The sequence below is a fragment of the Meles meles genome, chromosome 15, assembly GCF_922984935.1.
Source record: "Meles meles chromosome 15, mMelMel3.1 paternal haplotype, whole genome shotgun sequence".
Classification (NCBI taxonomy): domain Eukaryota; kingdom Metazoa; phylum Chordata; class Mammalia; order Carnivora; family Mustelidae; genus Meles; species Meles meles.
Genome location: NC_060080.1, coordinates 22,647,554 through 22,673,778, shown reverse-complemented (window position 1 = coordinate 22,673,778; position 26,225 = coordinate 22,647,554). Strand labels below are relative to the sequence as shown.

Genomic DNA, 26,225 nt, shown 5'->3' with positions numbered 1-26,225 from the left:
GAAGGGCAGTTTCCTCCTCCCGGCCCAAGATGTCCACGGGGAATGGCAGCTAAGGGCTTGCGGCTGCCAGGCCCAGGTAGGCTGCTCGTCTCACCTCCTGGTGCAGGTAGTCCAGAGCCCCAGCTAGAGTGTCCAGGTGTTCCGCTGCCGCAAGCCTCTGCTGGGGGAGGAGAGGCGGGCTGAGCACAGGGGGGACGGGCACGTGGGGCCAAGGATGAGCAGGCTCCTGCCGGCCTGTCCCTGTCTCTCCTCACTCCCTATCCTATCAGAGTCCTTAAATCCAGGAGTTCCAAAGGGTTCACCTTTTGGACCTGATTTTCTTCAGAGAAAAGTGATTCCATTAGGCTTTGGGAGTAAGTCTGGTCCCAGATTTTTGTCCATTCTCTGACTTCTCCAACCCATCATTCACTAAGGAAAAACCTCTCTCCCATTGGGAAGTTCCATGCCAGGGAAGGGTAAACCAAGGTCAGGGACATTCTAAAGCTCACAAGGAGGAGGGGTCCCCAGACTACTCCCAAAGGCTGATGGAATCACTTTTCTCTGAAGAAAATCAGGGCCAAAGAAGGAACAAATACCCCTGGACTTAAGGACCAAGCTGGGTCTCAAAACTTCTACATGGTACCCTTTTATCAGAGCCCCCCCCCCCCCCCGCCCCCGCCCCTGCTGCCAAATGGGCCCCCAGGGAGAAAAGGGCTCAGGGAAAGAATCCTAGCCAGCCCCTGTTCCTGAGTATTTAAAGACACCTCCTACCCCTCCAATTCTTTGTTGGTCATGAAAATAAATAAACAAAGGAGAGGACTTCAAAAATCACCCTAGTTTACCTTTTCAGCGTAAAAAAAAAAGAAAAGGAAAGAAAGAAAGAAACTAATAATAAATTAACAAATTCTACAACAAGGCAAACTCCTAAGCAGCCTGCAAACCAGCTGTCCCCTGAGGGGACTTGGCTCAGACAGGAAGACATGGGAGGCCAAGTTCCCTCTCTGTCTCCCGGGGGGGACACAGGCAGGCACTCTGGAGACAGCTGTCAATCACTAGGGCTGGAGGAGCCCTGAAGGGCAGCTCCCACTCCCGCCTCCCTGCTTTATGCAAAGGTGTCCTGTCAAGGCCCTTCAGCCTGCTCTGTTGCCATAGCCAGCAAACTTTTGTCTGTTCCCTGCAGGCTAAGTGAGTGTCTCCCAGAACAGGACATGCAGCAGCGCACTTTCTCTTCCGAGTCGTCTTGGGAGCTCTGCCTAGAAAGGTCCTTGCCGCCCATCTTTTCCACACTCGGGGGCTCCGTCTTTCCTAGGGACCCTGGGGCATCCCCACCTGGTTTGACGCTGACCGCAAGCCCTGCTGTAGAAACTCCTTAGTCGAGTTGGTGGCAAAAGGATATTTTAGCTTGGACTTGAATGTTTCCGTTTTTGTTTTTTTTTTAAGGCAGAAGAATGTGTGCAGTGTTTGTCCAACTAAAAATAAAAGGGAATAGTGCGTAACAGATGCGTACACACGGGAATGCGCTGTGTAGGCAAGAATGCTTAAAGGCACACACACATGAAAGAACTCCAGAATCCGTGTCACAGGAAGGCTTGAGTGCAAGGAATGTGTGTTTAGCTTTAAGGAGTCATGAACGAGCGGAAGCACCAATGAATGCATTCAAACATCTAAAACAAATCGAACAAATGCTAGCCTACACAAACTCAGTGTAAATACAACAGCATGCCTGCCGGAAGAGAGGAAGCATCTGTGCATGGCGAGGGGACGGACAGACGGACGGATGAGTGGATACGCAGAGGAATGCAGCAATGCCCAGATGCTCGTTGGAGCACTTCAATGTGTGGATGTGTAAATTCATGAATAAATATTGGTGTATATAATGACCAGAGCAGAGAATAAACAGGGCATGGGAATTGCACTTGGTGCTGGAGAAAACAGGGAGTAAAGCAGAAAAATAAGGCTTCAAGATCTATATGCTACAAACCCAGGAGATCTGCAGGAATACTGTCCCACCAAAGCTGGTCAGGGCCTCCATCAGCATCCTCCCAGGGCCCAACATTAGTAATGGAAGGGGTTGATGGTGGGCCAGGAGTCAGTGGGAGCACGGGGAATTTGGAGGAAGGCAAGAACAGGTATTGCGGGACAGGGGCCGCAGGAAGGAGGACAGCACCTCAGGAAACCCCACCCGTGCCTGGGCTATGGTCCGGTGGCGGCCCAGGGTGGTGGCTGATTGCACAGTGGGCAGGGAGTTGGTCTGCCCAAGGGGCTTATGTGCCCAAGGCTTCCGTTCCTGAGGAGGAGTCTGTGTTCCATTTATGTCACCAGAGCCTGGCTCTCTAAGCCACCCCTTATACTTTCAGCTGATTCTCATTGGGACTAATCTCCAGTAAAGACTTAAGTCATAGATGGTCACCTACATAAATATAAAGCACAGTCACACATTTCATGTCCTGTTCCCAGGCGTGCCAAAGAGTCTGGAAGTTCCAGTCCACCTACATAAACACCAGCTCTCCCTTATCACCAGAGGCCATGGGCCAACAGGCCACAAGAGCACACATATTCTGTTTTATTTCCCAAATTCAGGGCTAACATACAGTCAGAGCCACAAGAAGCAAATGATTTTTTAACTAGAATGCTGATTTGCCTTAGTCACAGACTGAACATTGACTCAAGCCACTCTACATCTTGATTTCCTTTTCCTGATACGAAGGGCGGTACGTTAAAAACACTCCTCCTGTAGACAGCCCCTTGAGCCCTAATTATTCGTCTGTTTGCCCATGTTCTGAAATAGCTACCATCAGGCCCAGCCTGACAAGTGTAGACCAGGTGGGCTTTGGGCCAATCCATTGCCTTCATGCCTACACCGGCCACCCTCTGCCTCCCAGCCTGCGGTTCACCTGTTGGGTGGAGGGACAGAGGTGATCCTGGCTTGAGTTACTGAAAAACACGTTGATGAGCTTCCAGTGGTTTTGAAAGTCAAGTTGCTGAAAAAAAGGGCAAGAGCATAAAAAGACAGAGTGTTGAGACCTGGCATCAGAAGAACAGTTTTCTTTTCAGGTTGTTCAATTTTATGACCCACCCCCATACAATCCTATTTACTATTTTGTTTCAAAAGAAGTACATGATCGGAATCTAAAGTTGTATAACTTCCCTAGAAGGCAATTTGGCAAAATGTATCAAAACTAGTGTTTAAGGGCATAACCCTCGATCTAATAATTCCATTTCCTGACATGTATTTTAAGGAAACAAGGATACAGGGAGAGATTAGTTGCAATGATGAAGCCTTGTTTCTAAGCGTGAAAAATTGTAAACAACATAAATGTCTAAATTAGGGGATTGTTGTGTAAATTGTGGAAAACTTGTAAGATGTAGCTGTTAAAAGGATGCTAGAGGGGCGCCTGGGTGGCTCAGTGGGTTAAGCCTCTGCCTTTTGCCCAGGTCATGATTTCAGGGTCCTGGGATCGAGCCCCACATCAGGCTCTCTGCTGAGTGGGGAGCCTGCTTCCCCCTCCTTCTGCCTGCCTCTCTGCTTACTTGTGATCTCTCTTTCTCTGTCAAATAAATAAATAAAATCTTTTAAAAAAAGGATGCTAGAAAATGTATTTATTGTCATGGGAAATGTTACACAGACAAAAAGCACGTTATAAAAAGTATCTACATCTAGTAACATGCCTGTTTAATAAAACATATACAGATATATGTAGATATACGTGCTTAGAAAAAACATGGAAGGGAATACACACCAATTTGTTACCTGTTATGATCTGTGAGTATCAGGTTGAAGGATGGCTTTAATATTCCTTTTGTTTATATGTGTTGTCTGATTTTTCTCTAATGAACATGTATTATTTGCAGAACAAACAAATAAACCTTCATTTTGTTTTTTAAGAGGCAACACAGTGCACTCGAGGAACCTTGGAGTGTGGCTCAGGCACTTTAGATTTTAGCTCTAACTAGCTGTGCAGACTTGGGTAGGTCCCAGGACTTCCTGAGACTTCAGTCTCTTTATCTGTAAAATTACGGGATTGGGTTTAGGATCGCCTAGCCATTCTCCAGAAGGTTATGACTATTCTGGAAATTCTGGAATTCTCCCAGTAAGAGGATGCATATCTCCTGCACCTGTCACTGTTCCTGTAGCTTTAATCCCCGAACTCTGTGATGAATGCACAACTGGCTGAGATGGCATCTTCCCCTGGTTCTAGGGGTCAGGCTCAGGGCCCAGTGACAGCCAGCTGGATAGCTAAGGCTTGCCTTGATTTGGTCCTTGCCCATAAGGAGGGCACAAAACATCAGAGGGTGCTTATTACAAACTCATACGAGTTACCCAGTAAAGAGTGTCTGAACTGCTAGGAGAGCAGTTACCAAGACCCCAGCCTGGGGGCGCCTGGGTGGCTCAGTGGATTAAGCCGCTGCCTTCGGCTCAGGTCATGATCTCAGGGTCCTGGAATCGAGCCCCGCATCGGGCTCTCTGCTCTGTGGGGAGCCTGCTTCCTCCCCTCTCTCTGCCTACTTGTGATCTCTCTCTCTGTCAAATAAATCAATCAATCAAAAAAAAAAAAAAAAAAAAGACCCCAGCCTGTCCGTTACATGACTTCCACCCAAGAACTAAAACGAATATGGTAATAACAACAATCATCACCCCCAATGACTTTGACAATGACAGGCTTTCACTGAGCAATGCGTCTGTGCTGGGCACATCTGACACCCCACTGGATCCTCCCTAAGCTTGTGCTGCAGGCTCTGTAATTATGCCCATTTCATAAACGGGGAAACTGAGGCTTGGAGGGATTAAGGACCTCACCCAACATCATACAGCTAACATGCTGAGACTTCAGGATTCGCACTCAAACTGTCCCCCCTGACACCCAAGCTCTCAACTATCTCCCAAGTGCAAAGTCACTTTTGTCTGCTGACCTTGGGCAGCACTAAGCTGTGAACTTGAGAATTGGCCCTGGGTGTAAATGGACCCGAGACTTGTCACAGGAAGGGCATCTTTGGGTGGGGGGGGAGTCCCAGCTGCACTGCTTGCTGGGTTCAGCGGGGCCACTCCCCTGCTCTCCACCTCGAGCAGACATGGGCAGCCCCTACCTCAGTGAGACGGGTCCTCACCTGGTCCTCCTTCATGATCCTCACCAGTTCCTCTGCCTGCGCCCGCCAGTCTCTGCACAGGGGGAGGGGGCAGAGAACAATCAGGTGGCTAGAATGTCTCCGAGGGCCGAAGCTTGCTCTGCCTCCCGCGCAGGTGCGGGTCTCAGAGCCTGAAGCCACATGGCTCCGACCGCCCCCCGCCCCGCCCCCTTCTGCAGGGCAGACATTGACCTGATTTTAAAACAAGGCCCATCAGGCATGATGGATCAGAAATCCATGCCAGAGACACGTTTGGACTTTGATTTAATGCAGACCTTTCTTTCTCTTTGACTTTGCCCACAGCTGCCCCACTACCCGCCCAGGGGCCTGAGACAGGCAAGAGAACATGGCCTGGAAAAAGCCAGAAATGGGACTTACTTGACACCAGTATGGGGTACCGCTTTCTTCCCAGGGGTGCACAGAGGCCTCAGAACGGAGGGGTTGAAATATCTGATGATGTCTGAAAGGACTGAAGAGAGAGCTGCTTTGAGGCTGTGGCCCGGCTGGCTGGAGGGGACCCATAAAGGTGGACTCCCGTGGGCTGAGCCGCGAGGGTGGCTGCCACGATTCCAAAGCACGCCCTTCACAGCCACCATCGGCTGCGGGGTCAGCCTCCAAGTGCGCCCCTGGAAGTGAATGGAACTGAAAGCTAGCATCAGTGCTAAGGGCCTTCCATGGGTGAAGGGGAAACTGAGCCTGGGGGAAGCCAAGCAAGCTACTCAAGGTCGCATAGTAAACAGAAGCTGCTGGGATTGGAACCAGAGCTTTCAATTACCAAGCTTTTCGCTCTTGTGCGCCATCAACTTGTTAGGGAAAGTGTGCTGGGACAGGGACCCGGGGAAGCTTGCCTCCCAGCACCCCCCTTCCTCCTCCTGTGAGTGACAGCAGGGCGGGAAAGCTCCAGGGAACACACGTCCCAGAGCTGACAGCCAGAGGACCGCTAAAAATAGCGCTGTCAGGAGCAGTTAAGTCGTGCCTTGCTCCCGAGAGAGGAGAGGGCAGAGCCGGGAGAGTGTCACGGGAAGGAGACGCGTCCCCCCGCACCCCAGTCCTCCTTCCCTTTTGCCCCCATGCAGATGCGCCTGGGCTTTGTGGGGGTGGAATGGGGCTGGCCCTGTGCCGGCAGCAGACGGCGCGGTGGTGGCCGAGCCGGGCAGGGAGTCTGGAGACCAGTCTCTTGGCTTGGTCCGCCTGGGCAGCCTCCTAGGTCTTGGGTGACTCAAGCTTCATCCTCAACCCCAGCTAATGAACTTCCTTCTCTAAGTCCTGGCGACTTGAAGGAGGAGCCCCTTCCCACACGTGGGGAGAAAACAGGAAGCTCAGAGGCCAGCTGCAGACAAGCGGCTGGTGTGTGCCCCTACGGGTGAGGGGGTGCCTGGGGATGGAGATGCCTTCCCTCCCTCCCCACAGGAGAGTCTGCAAGAGCGAACGGCCAGACATGATACCTGGTGCTAGGTGTTTGAAAGAGCCTTCCAGAGGAGAAGCACTTGCCCTGTATTGCTGCTTTGTGTGATTGGATAGGACCGTGGAGTTTTTCACACCAATCCTTCTGTCGTTTTGCTTTAAGTCCGCTGTGAGCCTTGTCTGTCCTTGCTACCTCTCTCTTGCTTTCCAGTGGGGTCAGAACAAAAGGCCCAGGCTGTGGGCACCTGCGGCATTCAAAGGGACTCTGCCATATACTGATCCTGTAACGCTGGGAACGTCTGTGTAACCCCCCCGAGACTCAGTTTCCCCATCTGCAAAATGGCCATGGTGGGAGAAGACATGGCTGGATTTGAAGATCTTGGAGGTTTGGGGATTAAAGGACAGGTGGGCTGAACCAGATGTAGTTGGGGACGAGCCCAGCATATCACTGCACTGGCCTGGGTGTGTCTGGAGCTCCTTTCCCTCGGCAGACCCGCAGCTCCTTGGCGGGCCTGGCCGCCCCACTGAACTCCCGGGTCTGGCACTCTGCTCCTCCCCACTTTCCCTGTGCAGTAGGGGGGCTGGATCCACCAGTAGCTATGGGAGAGTTCTGCCTCTGGGGACATTCAGGTGCAAAATCTGCCCTTGCCGCCCTGCCTTCCACGGCAGCTCTGGCCGGTGGGACTCCTGATCACTCTGTGCCTAATGAAGGGCAGTGGGGACTTGTTACCACATGGGGGAGGGACCAAACAGTGGTGACAAGTTGAGAAATCAGGCAAAGCAGCAGCTGTATTTGTGTTTCAGAGTCGAACCTACACCCCATCTTCCCAAACCCCCAAAATACACCAGTATATCTTTTTTTTTTTTTTTTTGCCATTTAAAGGTAAACATGGCCAAACCGAGGCAGTGCTGTGACAATCACTAAGTCAGCGGAGGACTCCTCTTTTGGAGAAGGTCAAATGCTTTGACCTTCTGCAAGGGGACCCGCCTGCCATTTTGGTCCCCAGTATCCCCTCACCTGTCAATCAGATCCTGGAGGGCTGGATACCTGGCCTCAACCTTCCCTGCTGGAGGGTGGCGGCTGAAAGGACGGGTTGTATCTTATGCCTCCCTGTCCTTTGCAGAGAACCTAATAATTCCCAGGCTCTTGGAGAAAGTGGCTGGTTGGATTGACAGGGCCCTATCTACCTTATTTGTCATTGTGCCTGCTGGGGTATCAACTCCAGAAGCGTCCCACTCTAATTAGGAAGTGAAAGGTGCTTTCCTCATTCTTGCCTGGTGAGCAGCAAGCAGAGGCGACTAACATTCCGCGATGCTAATTCGGCTGGCATGAGGGACTTGGGGGCTTCTGAATCACTTAATAAAGTCGCAAGGGGCCTCAGAGAGTAAATGCAAACAACCAGGCCACCGATTGCATATTCATAAGCACATGCACATGTAAAAAGGCCAACATGTTAACAAGGATCATCTCTGGGTAGCGGGATTGCAGTTAATTTTTATCTTCTTCGTTTCATTTTGCTGAACCTGATTGATGTGTTTATTCTACAAGTAAGGGAGTTATTGCAAAATGAAATGGACTGAGCATGAGACCTGGGTCTTCTTGGAGCGGGGCGAGGGGAGAGAGAGAGGTGGGCGATTTCCCTCATGTACTACCAGCCCAGCCCTGTGGTCTTGGGGGGAGAAGGAGCTTCAGGACTCTGCTGGACCTGATGTCCCCTCGCCCCACCCCAGGGTCCCTTACCCCAATGCCTCCTGGCTTCTTGTCACTCAGAGACTCTCGGACACATTTCTCACAACCCCCACCTTCTAGGGCACGTGACTTGTCCTACCCTGGCTCCTCATCGATCTTCTCAAAATGCCTCCCTACTTCTCAGGCCCCATGAGAAAGTGGCCGCTAGGGGACTCTCTCTTCACTAACCAAAACATGGCTGTGTTGGGAGGGATGGGGACAATCTGGAAACTGGCCCGGAAGCCACAGGACTCACCTGTCACCACTTCCAGGCACACCTGCTGTGGCCTTTGGTCAGTCCTGCAGGTAGAAGCAGACACACAAGCAATAGACTGTGTTTGTCAAACTTTTCCCTCGACTGGAGCGGTCCTGTTCATAACAAGCTGCGGCTCAGCCTTGCTCTGGTTCTGGATTTATCCTTCCCAGAGCTAGACACACTGCTGATGGCTATGCACCCCCCAAAATGGGAGGGGGACAGCTTTGTTGGACTCTCCTCTCGTCTGGTCCAAAGATGGAAGTGGGTGCAGCCCCCGGTGTAGAAGGAGACAGACCCTGGCCCAGCCGTGCCTGCTTCCCCCTGAGCAGAGCAAGGAGACAGGTGGTGGGAAGCAAGAACTAAGTAGTCAGCCCTTCCCACGTTTCCTCCCTGGTCACCCAGAGGATCCAGGGGGATCTGTGGGCAGAAGAGTGTTGGGCTGGCAGGCAGGAGGCTGGATTCTTGTCCTCATGCGGCCACCTGCTCCGGAGGGCACCTGGAGCAAACACCTCCTCCCCAATCCTAGGGTTTCCCCATCAGTGAAGCCAAGAGCACAGATCCTGTGCGAGGCCCCTCTCAGCTCAAGAGTGCGGTGCCAGGGCAATTACCATTTCTGCTTGTCCAGGTCGAAGCTTCCTGAGTCTGGAAGCTAGAAAAGATGGAAAAGATGAGAGGTGTGGGCGAAGAAGGTGGCTGAGCAGGCGGGAATGTTTTCTTCAGGACGGAAGACAGGGTCAGGAGAGCTTGGATGGAAATGCGGCCATGTAGACCGTTAACCTCTCCATGGACGCAGGAGGGACTGTTTTGTTGTGTGACCATTCTAATCTGAAATTTCATTTCTTGTTTGTCTCCCTGACTCAGATGTAAGTGCCACAAGGCAGGAGTTTATGCCTGTTTTGTTCTGGACTGTATTCCTTGGACTGAGGACAGCACATGACACATTCTGAGTATTCAATAAATATTTGTTGGCTAAATATTTTTTGAATGAACAAAGTAAGTTTCTGATTCTCCAGTAAAATGCTGGACAACACATGACACGGTCTGCCGAAGAGGTTCCCTGGCTGGAGGACTGAGGCGGGACCCTGGTAAGTCACGTGGGAATCGTGTCCTCTGCGGGGTCCTCCCGAACTTCGGAATTGTGCCCAGCGTGTAGAAAGTACTCAGTGAATATTAGCTATTGGCAGTCGTAGTAGTTTCCCGAGTTCTGACACAAATTTTCTCTTCAAAATTCCTCAAAGACGGTGTCTCCAGGTGTGGTGGTGACAGGTGACAATTGTACCCACACTGCCTACATCCAGTCCGCTGCTACTTCTCTTTAAAGAGCCTCTCTGTCCTTCACCTCCCGGCTCCAATGACAACCGGTCTATAGAACTGGGTCACCCCTCTGGAGCCTTCTTGGGAGGGTAGGCTGACCACAACCTTCCTCCAAGTGGGATGGAGACTTTTACTCCTCCATAAGGAGTTTGAAAGGCAAAATTTCCAGGGAAAGGCAGCAAGTTAAACAAAAATCACACTACAGTGCTAGTCAGGACCCGTAAACCAGGAGGGCAGGCAGGGGAAGTCAGGAGGGACGGCAGCTCCTGGGCTGAGGCAAAGCGGACAGCCTGTGCCCAACCACAGGGGATCGGAATGATGGCAGAGTTCTTGCCTACAGCAAGCTTGTTGGGGCTGCTGAGGGGAAGGAAAGGGAGAGAACAAGAGGAACAAGGTGGGGAGGTGGAGGGAAGAGCCCAGGGAGGAGTCCCCGCAAGGGAACCTGGAACAAACCCAGGAAGCTCCTCTGCCTCCATCTTGCCTGCGGGAGCCATATTCTTCCTTGGCTGAATGCATGACGGCGCCAGAGATACAAACCTAAGACACAAACCCTGTCTTCAAGGAAGTTGATACAGTGGATTGCAACCTCCTTGGCATGGAAAATGTCTGAACTCTTAGCTAAGCAAATAAAGCAAAACAAAAAACAAGTCACAGATAGTATATTGCCGTATAACCCTATTTTGGTTACTCTCCCTCTGTCTCACTGTATATATAGGGGTGTGTGTGTGTGTGTTGAAGCAGAATAGGTAATCAAATGAAATCTTCAACTTTTTATTCTATGTACGTATGCTTTGATTTTTCCTTATACTGAACACGTATCACATATGGTAGTTTGCAAATAATTTTTACAAGTATTTGCAAATCTGATCTTTGACATCCGGTGAGGAAAAGTTGTCTGGAGCAATTCAACAAACACGTGCTACAGGCACAGGTAAGGAAGATTGTACCTTGGTGACAGCTCCAGGAACTTAGTGGGGGGGGGGGCGGTTTAAAAAAAAAAAAAAGCAACAGTATCATGAACTTTTTTCTTTCTAAGTTCAGTGCTTTCCTGGATTTTTCTCCAGCCTGATACTTTCTATAAACCTGGCTAAGTTCACCGTTGCGGGCTCTGGGCACACAGGAAAACTGCCTCCAGGGAACCGCACTCTCAGGTTTTACCCCAGAGGCTGGGGTGTCCATCGTGTGAGGGTAACGATCTGGGATGGGGTGCCAGGCCAGTGCACAGGAGGAGAAAGGGGAGCAGAGTCATAGGCAGGAGCTTTGTGTCTGCATAATTCATGAGTGAGAGAGCTCTTGCAAGCTGCCAGCAAAGGAGGGAAGTCACCAAGGGTAGACACCTGGAACTCTAGAAGCCTGACACGGTCCCGTCAGCGAATTCCCGACCCAGAAGGGAACGTGCTCCAGACCTCCAGCTAGCATCACCTCCATCCCGGGCACAGGGGCCCAACAAGCGCCAGGTGCTCTCTGTGACACAAAGCCTCTTTTCTCCTTTGCCTCCCTTCCACCTTTCTCCTGCCAGTAGACCTCGCCTCGTGCCCATCCACACACCGTGACAGTCACACCCAGCACCGAGAAGGAGGACAAGAGTGGGATGCCCTGCTGCCAGGTTCCACTGGCCCCTGGTCTGTTTGCTAATGTCAAACCTGGTTCTTTCTGGAGTGGTGGCACGGTGCCTGGGGAGGGGGCCGGGGCTTGCAGCGAGGTGGCCGAGGTGGCTGGCGGGAGGCCAGGGGAAGGGGTTGCCGTTCCAGGGAGGACAGCCTGCAACAGGCACAGGGGAGGGCCACGGGGAAGGAGCCTCGTAGCTGAGGGAGGGAGGAAGACACGGAAGGGGATGGCAGGCGGGGGAGTCGGGGGGGGGGGGGGATATCTCTGGTCCGGTGCAGGGGTGCAGCTGCGGGGCTGTGAGGCAGAGCGAACAGTGGCCTGATGGGCGTTCTATTCAGCGGGGGCTGCTGGCCCTGGGGACAGCAGGGATGCGGACACTTCCTGTGACCAGGCCAGGCAGGGCTGTGGGAGGCCAGCACGGACTAGGGAATCACGCTGGCACCCACGCTGCTCTCCAACCACCCCCCTCCATATCCTCTCTCTCTGCTTATCCCTCTCTCCTCATTCTTTCCGTCTCTCTCCTTGCTTTCATTCTCCTTTACCCGACCATATAAAATAGACCACTTAAAATCTATTAGCAAAGCTGGATCGATCTTTAAAAAAAAATTACCAAGCACGCGAGGACATTTTTTTCTTTTTCTCCTAAATAAAGCTCAGGAAACAATTTTTAAAATTCTGTGTGATCTTTGACTTAATTTATCAATCAATTTAATTTATTAATGAGAACCTCTGAAAGTTTCCTCATCCTAATGGAACGGGAGGCATTCATGTGATTTATAAAAAAAAAAAAAAAGACACAGACCCTCTAGATTTTAGAATATCCTCAACTCGGAGAATGTTCCCCTCTCCCAAAATGAAACATCCTGCCTGGCCACCAGGAGTTAATTCTGAGACTCCCCAGCCCAAACCCTGACTCCCACCTCTGTCTCCTTGAAATACTCACAGTTTCCACATTGCTGATGGCGGCCACAAATTTAATATCAGAAGGTCTCACCGAGTGGACTGCAAAGACAAGAGCCCATTGAAGAAGGTCAGATCTACCTTCTCGAAGGTATGAGCCAAAGATGCCAGTTGGGAGGGACAGACCCACATCCCCCAGCCTGAGGTGGATGGCAGAAGACCAGGAGGTCACTGTGACCTATAGGAACCCCAGTAGAAAGAGGCTCACTGTTCTCTGCAAGCCGCAGGTGTCCCAGGGCAGGTCGCTCATGGCCCTCCTTTTCCCTCCTGCCTGGACTTCTTGTGGCCCCTTGCTTCCTTCTATCCCTTGGCTCTGCATTTCTGAGCCCCCATTAATAAGTAAAGAGTAACAAGTTAAAATGAAAACTACCTAGGTACAAAAGGGATAATGTTAGCTTGACGAGAGCAAGAGAATATCACTCAAATTCTGTGAACACCCATAAGCATCAGACGCAAACTGTATGTCAATTGCACACCAGGAAGGCTCTGTGACCCCACCACCACCTGCCCCCTCCTGGGTCACCAACTCTTTTAGGATTAAGTCTTTCTAGAAACCACAGACCTCCTGATCATGTTACAGGGCTTTTAAAAGGAAACCTCCTTTAGAAACCGTTTCCTAAGAGGTATATCAATTTCTTTTTCTAGCTATATTCCTTATATAATGCAAGAGTAAGAATAGTGTGCTAACTGGAAACGCAAACATAAGCCATGAAACACGGGCTGTCATGCAGCCATTTGACAGGATAAAGCCAGAGAAGACAGCTGGGTCCAGAGCCACACTCATATCATCCAGGCGTCAGGCAAATCTAGCCTATCATAGGAGAAAAATGTCCACAGCAGCCACTGTGGCTTACATCCAGGAGGGCAGCTGAAGGACGAAGCTCCAACCCACAGCTCCTGAGGCACCGTCCGCAGCCCTGGAGGTGGGTTCCCGGGGCACCCCCTCACCTGTGCTCCCATGTTGGTGAGATCTGTGGTGGCCTCTACAGAAACGGCTGGGGGGGGGGGGTGTGAAGGGTGGGGGCTGGAGAAGAGGTCTGAATGGCCGAAAGATGCAAGAGGAGGAGGGCCAGAGCTTCTGCTGGCCACGCCATGGAGAAGATGCCAGCCTTCCAAGCTTATGGCTCAGGGCCCCGTACCTGACTTGGGTGGCACGCTGGAGCCTGCCGTCTCTAAGTTGCATGGGAATGGAAAACTCTTCCGGGTCTGCAGATGAAACCAAATGTCAGAAAGTTCAACTGCCTTGTACAGAAATATTGCAGGTCTCGAAAGCTCGGTGTACTTTCACCGCGTACTTTCCCCTCTAGGCTCAAAGTCCAGAAGCGACCATGATTCTCCATAGTCAAGTCCATCTGACTCCACACCACGTTCACAGTGAAAGGGGATGTGTGTCTATCGACAATGATCTTAGCAAGTGGCAGGCGAGGATGTCTCAGGACGGGTGGGGTGAGGTGGGGGCAGGGAGGAAAGATTAAAAAAAAGAATAAAAATCAATTTTGGGGACTGATGAAAAAGATCTGGAGACAGTGGCGACGGTTGCCCAACAATGGGATTGTCTTAATGCCACTGGATTGTATACTCAGAAATGGTAAAAATGTATATTTTATGTTATGTGTATTTGCCTAAAATTAAAAAATATAATTAAGAGGTCCAGGTATATAGACTAAAAACTTAAACATCTTCGCTCTCATATGTTTTTAATGTTCTCTACTTTCCCTCTTTTAATTTGACGATATACACAAAAGCAGGTACAGGAGGCATTATGTGTATTTGCTGCTGAAAATGGTGGAAAATGGGAACTCTCGAGTGCCCACCAGGCTGGTGTGTCCTAAGCCCAGAGGAGCTGCTGAGAGCCAAGGAGGGACTGGATGACATGCATGCCCAGAGCGGCCTCTGCTTCTGTGACTCCCACGGGAGGCTTTGGGAAGGGAGATCATGTTTTCTCCCCAGAATCAAGAGAAGAAAGGGGAAATATTCCAACAGGGAAAAACGCGCAGTAAATATGGTGCTTGACCACATCTCGCTGTCACAAGACACAAGCTATTTCTCTTGAATTACTAATTTCCGTAAGAGATAAAGAATTTATTCTCAACTCTTATCTTGTGGATGTTCTGGGAAGACGTCACCCAGAGCCTTCAGATAATTTACAGCATCTGCTTCAAAGTTCATAGAGATAACAAGCCCACTTATAACTCTTTCTGGACATTTCTGGGAACCACCAGCCTAGTCTGCAGTTGAGGCCCAAATTCCAGGAGATACAGTTGTGCCCCCTCTGCTGTGCCAGGCCACCCAACGATCCCTGGGGGAAGCCGCTCCTCCAGCCCATTCCCTCCAGGCTTCAGGGAGGGACCTGCCAGTTTGTATCAAGAATGGGATTTACCCACTAGAAAGGAATACTACTCCCCCCAACTTCTTCCCTCAGGACAAAGCCCTCACCTCTGGTGATCCTTGCTCTTCCAATGTGTTCTTTCCAGGAGAGGTATGGGCCCTGGTGGGTCCTAGAAGAAAACAAATATAGCTCAGATTATTTAGCTAGAATTAATACCCACCCAGATTTGTAGCTTTCCTGCCCTTCCGCTTAGCCCTACCTATATGCCCAGCTCAGCAAAGTCCCTTGTGTTCAGAAAGTCCAACATTCATTCATTTCAATTCATTCCTCCAACTATCACCTCCTTTGTCTGGGACACATGCTTCTACTAATGCAGCCTATGAAGGGAGAACCCCCAGGATGAAAAGCAAAAGTGTTATCTGGGAGGGGTCAGTAACAACCCTGTATCATCTTATTATCTAGCATGTTATCACAGATACCTTTACTGGTTCCTTAGCAAAGGGCAGAACTCTTGAGGAAGATAATGTTGAACAAACACCTGCTGTTGTTTGGGAATCCGGGACAAAGCAGGGAAGGCAAACGACCTTCTGGAATTGTCTGAAGTGTTTTGTGAATTTAAGAGCTAATTGTGGGGTTCGCAGGGGCTGTGACTGTACACCATGGCTAGATAGGGGCTACCCAGAGTGGTCTTGTTGAAGGTGAGGTGAAGGGGGAAAAAGGCAGATAGGGAAACAGCAAAGATGCTATCCTCATCCCAGCTTACTTTGGGCCAGTCTTTTAAAAATATTTGCATTTTCTTTACCTTTTAAAGATACAATTTATGTATGATAAAAGGCTCATCTTAAGTGTCTAAGCCAATAAGTTTTCCCATCAAACATCTTAAATACACACAAAAAACCAGTGTAGTACAATTAGCAGCACTCTAAGTAAAGGAAAACCAATTCACCCACAGGGCTATTACCCCAATAACCAAAGGGATTTGTTCACACTCTTGGCTCTATCATCAGGCTCCAGAACAGGCACACTGTCCATTTAATTGTAATCAATGTGGATGCAATCTTGTATCCAGCAAGCTCCCCTTAATATTATATCCTGAGCATTTTTCACGTTGCTAGGTCATCTTGATTATTTAACCACTTCGTGATACATTTATGATACTGATATGTAATCAGACATCCCGGTCCCTGGTGACCTCGGACTTCTCCCCACCCAGTTCTCTGCCCAGGGAGCACACTCTTGGTCAGGGTATACCTTATGAGAACTCCCAATAGCATTAGTGACCAAAGGGGGGATGGGGGACTAACTTGGGGGGAGAGGGCTTGATTTTTTTTCTCCCTCAACCTTCTGTAGCTTTCCTTTTTTTTTCCTTTTTTTATTAACATATAATGTATTATTAGCCCCAGGAGTACAGGTCTGTGAATCGCCAGGTTTACACACTTCACAGCACTCACCATAGCACATACCCTCCCCAATGTCCATAACTCCACCACCCTCTCCCTGACCCCCTTCCCCGCCCCGCGCCCCCCCACCTCTGCCCGGCAACCCTCAGTTTGTTTTGTGAGATTAAGAGTCTCTTATGGTTTGTCTCCCTCCCGATCCCATCTTGTTTCATTTATTCTTTTCCTATGCCCCGAACCCCCCACGTTGCATCTCCCCTTCCTCATATCAGGGAGATCATATGATAGTTGTCTTTCTCCGATTGACTTATTTTGCTATGCATAATACCCTCTAGTTCCATCTACGTCATCGCAAATGGGAAGATTTCATTTCTTTTGATGCACAGCTTTCCTTTTTGACCCTGAAAAGAATTTATCTGGAGTTTCACAGGCAGTAAGAGTGTATTTCATTGCCTGCCCGCTGTGAGATCAGGCGCTGATTTCCATGTTGGAGCTCCTAGTGGGAAGGATGGCTATAACTTGCCCCCAGATCTCAGCGGCAAATTTTTAATTCCCAGAAGAAAGCTTTCTGGGCAGAAAGAGTCACATGATGGGAAGGCACAGAGCTGCGGATAAGCTCCGAGAGCTAGCAAAGCCTGGAACAGGTTTGTAACGGGAGGGAAGGGAAGTGGAAGGCAGGGAGAGGAGGGTAGAGGAGGGCAGCTGGGCTGTGGGGCTGCAAATACCAGGCTTCTCTATGAGCAACAGGGAGTCAGGCTGTTCTCTAAAAAGATGAGTGTTAACATGTATTTTAAGATGATCGTTGCTCTAGGAGTAGTGAAGTTAATGAATTCTCAGGGCAAGAGGGGTGAGAGTATGGTTGTAATTTTTTTTTTAAGCTAGGCTAAACATGTATATGACAGCTAACACTAATATATAGCCTCTATGTGCCGGGCCTTCTAAACCCTTACATGAAATAATTCATTTAATCCCTACCACGGCTCTAGGAGATAAACGCCATTATCTCCACTTTGTGGATAAAACAGGCTCAGAAAGATTAAGTGACACTTTAAAGGTGACACAGTTAATAATGGCAACATCAGGATTTGAAAATGGGCAGCCTGGCTCTGTAGGCTGTGGCCACCACCAGCAAGCTAAGTCTAAGTCACAGCCTAAAATCCAGATCAGGGATCGGCCACACGGTCTGTATTTTAGGTTTTGCAGACCGTACTGTCAGTCGCTGCTTAGCTCTGGAGGAGCACAAAAGCAGCCACAGACAAGATATAAACAAATTAACTTTATGGAGACTGAAATTTGAATTTCATATAATTTTCATATGTCATGAAATACCCTTCTATTTTTCCCAATCATTTACATTTTTAAAAACCTTTGCAGGTATCAATGAACTAATTTTTTAAAAAGATTTTATTCATTTATTTGTCAGAGAGAGAAAATGTGAAGTCAAGCCCGGGAAAGGGCAGGCAGAGGGAAAGGCAGGTTCCCTGCTGAGCAGGGAGCTGGCTGTGGGCAGGACTCGATCCCAGGACTCTGGGATCATGACAGGAGTCGAAGGCAGATGCTTAACCGACTGAGCCACCCAGGTGTCCCTCAATGGATTTTCAAGTTTATATGAAAAGGCAAAAAAAGACCCAGAATAGCCAACAGAATATCAAAGGAGAAAAAAGTCAGAGAACCGACACAATCCAACCTCAAGATCTACTATAAAACTACAAGGTGGTATTGGCAGAAGAGCAGACAAATAAATCCGTGGACCGGAATAGAGAGTCCAGAAATAGACCCGCGTAAATAAAGCGAACTGATCTTTGACAAAGAAGCAACGGCAGTACAATGGAGAAAAGATAGTCTTTTCAACAAACGGTGTCGGAATAACTGGACATCCACATTTAAAAAAAAAGAATCTAAAAATGTAAAATCCATTCTTAGCTCACGGGTCATACAAAAACAGGCATAAGGTAGGATTCAGCCCACTGGCTATTATTTGCCAACCAATGCCTGATCTGTTCTGCTCACTGTAGAGAGATCACCAAGGTTAAACAGGAAAATGGCATCTCTGGTGATCAGCAAAAACTGTAGCCCCAAGAACTCTAGGTGGGAGCCTGGGACCTACCTGTAGATTAGATTGCCAGGTAAAGGAGAGCTGATGCCGGAGCCAAGTATCCTCTAGTCTTTGAGAAACATCCTATGCTGTACATCTCCCAGTCCTCCAGGCACCAAGCCTGAGACACACAAAAATCTCTCCCTAAAGAAAACCTTCGGTTCCTTGCCATAAAAAGTGGTTTCCTTTAAAAAAGATTTTTTATAAAAATAAATAAACAAATAAATAAATTTTTATGACTGTGAATACACTCAGCACTCTATAATTTCTAAAAAAAAAACAAAAACAAAAACCAAAAAACAAACCTTTAAATCAAATAATAGAAGCAGAAAAATCTAGCCCAGTGCGTGCACAAATACACATGGAAATATGTTCATTTTGATAAAAAGTGCATTTTGTTATCAAACCAGTCCAGAGAGAAATATGTCATTCTTAGCATCGTTTTATAGTAGCAAAAGTTAAGTTTTTTCTTTCAAGAAAACTAGATTGTGAGCTTCCCATCTGCTAACTCTAGATCTAATAGGGGTTAAAAGGCTCAGAGGAGCCTGTTTTTGAGGACAATAGATGAATCCCTACATCTTTTCCTGCAACCACTGTGGAATCTTCTGGGCATTAATTTTGAATCTTTGTGTTCCTTCCCCAACCTACACACAGACCCATAAACAGAGCCTTACAAACCCCAGGTGTCCAAGCATGACTTGTGTCTGAGTCACTGACTGATCACTCAAGTGTGCAGACACAGGGCTGGCTACTAGGATGACAGGTTAAAGAGATAAAAATAAGAAATATACAAAAGTTGGGTATTCATCCTTTCTGATGGAGGCATAATACTCCATAGTATAGATAGACCATATCTTCTTTATCCAATACCCAACTTTTGTATCAACATGGACAGGACTAGAGGAGATTATGCTGAGTGAAATAAGTCAAGCAGAGAGAGTCAATTATTATATGGTTTCACTTACTTGTGGAGCATAAGGAATAACACGGAGGATATTGGAAGATGGAGAGGAGAAGTGAGTTGGGGAAAATCAGAGGGGGAGACAAACCATGAGAGACTGTGGACGCTGAGAAATAAACTGAGGGTTTTGGAGTGGAGGGGGGTGGGGGCTTGGGTGAGCCTGGTGGTGGGTATTAAGGAAGGCACGTATTGCATGGAACACTGGGTGTGGTGCATAAATAATGAATTTTGGAACACACACAAGAAATTAAATTGAATAAAATTTAAAAAAATAAAAAATATAAACCTGATCAAAACATTAGTGGCTACACACCATGAAAGAGACCCATTCCAAAGTTTAAGTCTAGGCAAGTTTCTAAAAACCCAACCACCTCAGAAAAATCAGACGAATCCAGACTTTTGACATTTTATTAAATATGTTTAATTTGCAACCAAAAATTACTAGACATGCTGTGAAACTGAAAAGTGAGTTTTGTTCAGGGAAAAAAAAAGTAGTCAGTGAAAATCAGTTCTGAGTAGGCCCAGATGTTAGATTTTGCAGGCAAAGTTTTCAAAGCAGCTATTGTATCGATGTTCAAGGAATTAAAGAAAAAATAGACTAAAGACTCAACAAATAGAGATTATCAAAATAAAGGAAATCTAGAGTTGAAAAATACAAGACTGAAAGATTTACTGGACTGGCTCAGCCCCAGACTTAAGAAGGTAGGAAAAAAGAATTTGTAAACTTCAAGACAGATCAATAGATCAATAGAAGGTACATTTCTGAAAAGTACAGAAAAAAAGATTGAAGAAAAATAAACAGAGCCTCAGAGATCTTGGCTACTGCCAAACACATAAACATATAGGTAATGAGTCCCAGAAGCAGCAGAGAAAGAGGCAGAAAGGGATCTGAAGAGATTATGGCTAAAAACTTCTCACATATGAAGAAAAATTTTGAGCCACAGATCAAAGAAGCTGAAAACAACAACAACAACAACAAACCTCTGGGTAGGAAAAATACAAAGAGAATTCTATCTAGATCCTTTAACTGTAATAACTGATGTGTCTAGGTGTAGTTCCAAAGCCAAGGAAAAATTTTCAAGAATAGCAGAAGAGGGGCGCCTGGGTGGCTCAGTGGGTTAAGCTGCTGCCTTCAGCTCAGGTCATGATCTCAGGGTCCTGGGATCGATTCCCGCATCGGGCTCTCTGCTTGGCAGGGAGCCTGCTTCCTCCTCTCTCTCTCTCTCTGCCTGCCTCTCTCCCTACTTGTGATCTCTATCTGTCAAATAAATAAATAAAATCTTTAAAAAAAAAATAGCAGAAGAAAATCACATATGGGAAACCAACGTCATATGGCTCACAGTCAACTTATCAGAAACAATGGAGGCCAGAAGATGGTGGAATGACACATTCTAAATGTTACAAGGAAAATGATCCCACACAGAAGCATAGCGATGTAGGAAGGAATGAAGTACAGAGAGAGTGAATATGTAGATAAATCCGAAATAATACCGACCGTATGAAATGGAAGCCAGCAAACTATGGCCCGTGGGTCAAATCTGCCCACAGTGTGTTTTTGTATGGCTCTCTAGAGAAGAACAGCTTCTACATTTTTAAATGTTAAAAAAACAAAGAAGAGTATGTGGTAGAGACCACGCATGAGCCACAAACCCTAAACTATTTACCACTTGGCCATTTATAGAAAAAAGTTGCTACCCCCCAATAAAAATAATGTGGTGCGGAGCTAAAACATATGTAACATCTTGCTGTGTGGGCAGATTTGGACAGTGAACGGAGTCACGCTGACAAGGTCTCCCTTCATCTGGGAAATGATGAAAGTACTCATTTAATTAGATCTGAATAAGTCAAGGATGCATGTTGTGATCGTAAATGCCACAATAACAACAAAAACACGTATAATCAGCAAACTCATGGGGGGGCGGGATGGGGCAGACCATGAAATTATGTAATCCAAAGAAGGCAAGAAAGGAGAAAAGATCATAAAAGAACACAGGACACCTTGGAACCTAAATAGTTAGATATTCTATTTATTTTTATTATATGTATATATTATTTATTTATTTATTTTAAAAGATTTCATTTATTTGACAGAGAGAGACACAGCGAGAGAAGGAACACAAGCAGGGGGAGTGGGAGAGGGAGAAGCAGGCTTCCAGCTGAGCAGGGAGCCCGATGCGGGGCTCAATCCCAGGACCCTGGGATCATGATCTGAGCCAAAGGTAGACGCTTAACAACTGAGCCACCCAGGTGCCCCTAGATATTCTATTTAAACACACTTGGGAAGACCAGAGAGGAAAAGTAAAGGGGGGTGTAGGAGACTTTCCTTCAGCTTCGAAAGGGGGGCTGGCCTTGTTCCATGTCATCTCTCCAAGGCCAGAGTGGACCCATGGAGATAGGTCATCTTTGGTAGAAAAGCCAGAGCTTCTGGAACAAGAATGGGCCCCTTGGGACACTGGTCCAAGCAGAGGTAAGGGATCAGAGCAGGCAGGCATTAGGAGCTTGGTCACTCCTGGTCTGGTCAGTCTCTCTGTGCCTCTGTTTCCTCACCTAAAGATGAGGTTTGATACTACCTGCCTCGTGGGACTGCTGGAAGGATTAAATGCATGCCAACATAAAACACAGTTTCTGAGGCTGGTAAAGGTCCAGTAAGTGGTAGTTGTCAGTATTATCATTTCTGCATCAGAGAGATGGTTAGCACAGGCCATTTTTCCAGAACCTTTCAACCTCAACATTCTCGCATTTCCTCATAGAACTACAGAGGTCATGTGTTAACTTGCTGATCGGAATCAATCATTTGTGGTAACGGCAGGGGTAACTGTCTAGAATTTAAACACTAGGTGTTCAGATCACAAGACCGAGGGGGGAACTCAGAACCCCTGGGGTGCTCTACCCACAGACCCTGGAGTGACTTGGGCCTCGTTCCAGTCCTCTGATTCCCACCAGCTAAATGGGGAAAACAATTCTTGCCTATTCCCACAGCACCCGGAGGTATTGTGGAAGAAATGATCAAAGCTCTTGTGGCATGACTGAAGCCCATGGTTTTTTCCTCATTTGGAAGGTCGTCTTAGCCTCAAGCTCATGGTTCTACAAAGGGCTTTGAGCTCCCTGAAAAACTCCCATCTCAATAAAGTCAGGAAGGGAAAAAACCATGTACTTTTCCACCCTGATGGGAATGAAAGAGAAAGACATCTGTGCACACTGGGAGAAACAGGTTCGGCTGAAATTAGTCATCCAAGTAGGAAGAGCCACGACCACTGGGGTTCTGGAAGCAACAAGGAGCCATTGGAATGTCAGACCTGGCTAGGTAAGGTCGCGATTGAGTCTCCTGAGGGAAGCACCTTGTGAAGCAGATGTTCTCCATCCAGCACCTGCTGCCTAGCCCCCCACGCCCACCTCAAGACAGACACTCGGGTTTGATGGGCCCGGGGTAGGACCTGGGTATCCTGGGCACCAGCAGTTTTTAAAGGTCATTTGAGTGATGTGCCTTCGGGATCGAGAGCCCCAACTTTTTAGGGAAACCCAAAGTGTGTTAGCCCAACAGCTGGCCAGGGGTAAGCAGGGTGGTTTCAAAAACAAAAGAGAAACAGCTTATGCTCTCCTTATTAATACGGTTCCTTCACGTTTTCTCACTCACATTGTGTCTGGAGCACCATTTTCCACCCCCATCCCTGCCTTGAGGAAAGTCAGACATTTTGTGACCTCGATCAAGAATTAAACTCTCTGGGCGCTCCTGGGTGGCTCAGTGGGTTAAAGCCTCTGCCTTCGACTCAGGTCGTGATTCCAGCATCCTGGGATGGAGCCCCACATCGAGCTCTCTGCTCAGCAGGGAGCCTGCTTCCCTTCCTCTCTCTCTGCCTGCCTCTCTGCCTACCTGTGATCTCTGTCTGTCAAATAAATAAATAAAATCTTAAAAAAAAAAAGAATTAATCTCTCTGAACCTCAACTTCCTCACCTATAAAATGGGGATACAGCTAGTTCCTGGCCTTCTTCTTGAACTTGTCTTAAGGATCAAAGAACAGAAACCACCCTGTGAATAGGAGAGGGCTGTACCCAAGCTAGGGGCGACTTGTTTCCCTGGATGAAAGGAAGGTGTTTGCCCTGGGCAACTGGGGAGGACTTTCAAGGCCAATACTTATGGAATTAAGGCCACTCTCTACTGTACATGACATTCTCGGGCCCTTTGAAAAGTGTAATGCCCTCACGGCACCCCTAAAGGGTAAGTAGGGGCAGGATTTATAACCCTGTTAACATGTTTACGGGCTCAGAGCAGTTAGGGGCCTTCTACCAGCTCACGGAGACCACACTGGCAAGGCGGGGCACACAGGCCTCAGGCCAGCACTGCCCTCCACCCGCGGAGCAGTGAGCTGTCCTGGTGACCCACGTGAGGCAGCATTCGCCCCCCATACTGTGTGGACTGTAAGCAGCTCTTCTGGGCCATGTCTGTCACCGCACGCGGCACCTCATTCCCACTCACACCACAGGGCCCACGGAATGGTGTGGTCTCCTGTCTGCCAGCGCCCCACATGACCACCTGGGGTCCCGGGTTCAAAACCACAGGCCATGCTTGGCTGCTGCTCCAACACCAAAATCTCCCATGCTCTGAGGGTCACAGGATGTCAGTGTCCTTCCCTCGGTGTGGTGCTTTGGTGGTCCCATGCCATCATCTGTGGAAGGTGACTGGAAGACCAGAGAGACTTTCTAGGGTAGCTAGACTGACCTCTGGATATTTGTCTTGGAAGGGCCAAGGTGGCCAGATCTCTGACATCATCACATTTAATGTCTCAGGAAACTAAGACCCAGAGAGGTTAGCAAACTTGGCCAAAATCACTCAGCAAGTTACTAAAAAGGCCATGGTGTGGCGTGACTTTTCCCTGACCTGGTCTGATATGCTTTCCTTGGGACCAAAGTCTTTTTGAAAGAAGGTTCTAAAAAAGGCTCATTGTGTGTATTGTTCTGTAGCCTGAGTTCCCGGTATGGAAACTGTATTCTTCTGTCCTGTCTTTAAGACCAGTTTGTTTTTTCCAGCTGCCCTAACTCATCAGTCAACCTCAGTTTATCATGAGGGTGCCAAAGAATGGTATAGGATTAACGCTGTCACAACCTCTGGGTAGACACACCCTCTAGTCTGATGATTGTTACAAAATATTAGAGATAATCTGGAAAGTCCCAAACCAGCATTCTCTAAATACTCCCTGTCCTGAGCTGATGACCCAGGGAGACACCACCACCCAGGACAGAGTCCATTCCAGGCAGAGGCAGTGCCCTCTCCCGTCTCCATCTCTCGAGGCCCACCCAGTATCCAGCATCACACACCCGGCGCCACAGGAGAGGGAAGAAGGTTCTAGGGAGCAGTTCTAAACAGGAGAGAGCATATTCACAGCTGACTTGAGGTTTTGCCCCTGGCTCATTTTATGACCTCTCAGATGAGGAATGTTTCGCTTGTAGGCTGTTCTTCCAGGCTTCCTCCGGGTAACCATTGAGGCAGACCCAGAGCCAGAAGGGACAACCCAAAGAAGAGGGTCCCATAGTGAAGGTGAACAAGTGGTCGCTTGGCAGCCCGAGCCCGGACTCCTGCTCCCACACTAATCTCCTCCATGATCACTCCCAGCTCCAGCAACCCCAGCTAGAGCTTTAAAGGGGATAAGGGACCCTCAAAGTTAAATGCCGGGGTAGCAGTCGTTAGTGAGCTCCAACAGGAAGGGAATCTCCGGGAGCTGAGTGGGAGCTGAGCCCCATGGTCCCCCCCCCCACCCCACCCCCATTCAGGAAGGTCTCCTCCCAGAGACAACTCAGAGGTCCTGGTGCAAAGAAGAGAGCGTGGCCTGAGGAACACTGTTCTCACTGAAAAGCAAGAACACAGAAGGAGATGGTTCCCTAAGGCAAGAGAAAAGCACTTGGCCTTCCCAGAGCCAAGCAAACTCCCTTGTGGGCCTCTTTCTTGGAGCCAGGCACACGAATTCACCAAGGAGACGCCTCTTACCATACACGGCCTTTTATGTCTAAAGCTGGCAGACTCATCTTGCCCGAACCACCCCTTGGATTAGGCTACCCCCGCTGAAGAAACTTTAATAGCTCCCCACTCCCCATGATAGCGAATCCAAATTCCAGGTTTGCTGTGTGACCCTGGGCAGGTCACTTAACCTGGCCCAAGGGTTCAGTTTTTGTTTAAAAAAAAAAAAAAAAAAAGATTGGTTATAATCCTTTTAGAAATCTCTTTAAGCCAAAAGGGGCTAGGAGAACCTTGATCATTCTTGGATTTCAAAATCCTCCCCCAACACCTACCCTGCCCTACCCTCAGGGGACCTGCTCCCCCCTCCTGGCACGAGGTGTGCTGAGCCAGGACTCCCCCTGTGAGCAAGCTGCTCTCGGACTTGCCTGACCTCCCTGCACCGGTGTTTATCTTGATCCCACGCAGCCTCCAGAGCAGCACCGAGTTTCCCGCCCACGTGAAAACTTCTCCAGCCCATGTTCACCTCTCCTTTTCTGAAGCGTGTTGCTTTTAGTACAGCTACTTCACCTATTTTGGTTCTTAATTCTTCTCCAGTGATTTTATGCAAATCAGTTCTGTCTCCAGAGGGTTCCTTCCTTTGGTTTATCATCTACCAGCCCTGCTTAGCTCAGCTCAGGTTCCTGGAAGGCTGCTCAGGCGCCTCGCTGACAGTAGCAAGAATGCAACTTGATGAAAAGGATGATTGACAATAAAGTCCTAAAAATCTACAAGGTACAGATGACATCTTGGGAAAGTAGGACTCCTGAGATGCCCCCCGCCCCCAGAAAACCCCTTAGCCCGGCATGCTACTCAGAGCAGGAATTTAGAGGAAAGTGAGTGGGTTTGGGGTGGGGGGATAGGGATGGGGACTGAGGCGTCTGCTGTCTGCTGTAGGAGAGAGTCTGACACCTGAGTTCCCCAGTTGGCTGGGTCACCACCTCAATAGGGGACTCTAGTGAATCTCCACCCCCTCTCTCCTCAATAACCAAAGAATCTGGCTACCAGAAATTTCTCCAGCGTTGCTTTCTACTCTTATTTGGAGAGAGTATTTCTAGAAGGCTGGACTGGCAAACTTCAGGA

General features: G+C 48.5%; 1 protein-coding gene across 4 annotated transcripts in view; it reads right to left on the bottom strand.

The window, feature by feature from the left end:
- Window positions 1-26,225, bottom strand: part of PLB1 (phospholipase B1) — a 122,858-nt gene that overhangs the window by 85,728 nt on the left and 10,905 nt on the right. For 3 of the 4 annotated variants that reach the window (XM_045979692.1, XM_045979690.1, XM_045979693.1), the window contains exons 2-10: window positions 14,811-14,872; window positions 13,514-13,580; window positions 12,358-12,416; window positions 9,101-9,141; window positions 8,493-8,536; window positions 5,482-5,572; window positions 5,086-5,137; window positions 2,874-2,960; window positions 95-160 (exon numbers count right to left, since the gene is read on the bottom strand). In XM_045979692.1, coding sequence (XP_045835648.1) covers window positions 95-160; window positions 2,874-2,960; window positions 5,086-5,137; window positions 5,482-5,572; window positions 8,493-8,536; window positions 9,101-9,141; window positions 12,358-12,416; window positions 13,514-13,580; window positions 14,811-14,872 — 569 coding nt within the window. The remainder of the gene's footprint in view (window positions 1-94; window positions 161-2,873; window positions 2,961-5,085; window positions 5,138-5,481; window positions 5,573-8,492; window positions 8,537-9,100; window positions 9,142-12,357; window positions 12,417-13,513; window positions 13,581-14,810; window positions 14,873-26,225) is intronic. The other variant, XM_045979691.1, reaches the window with a different exon arrangement.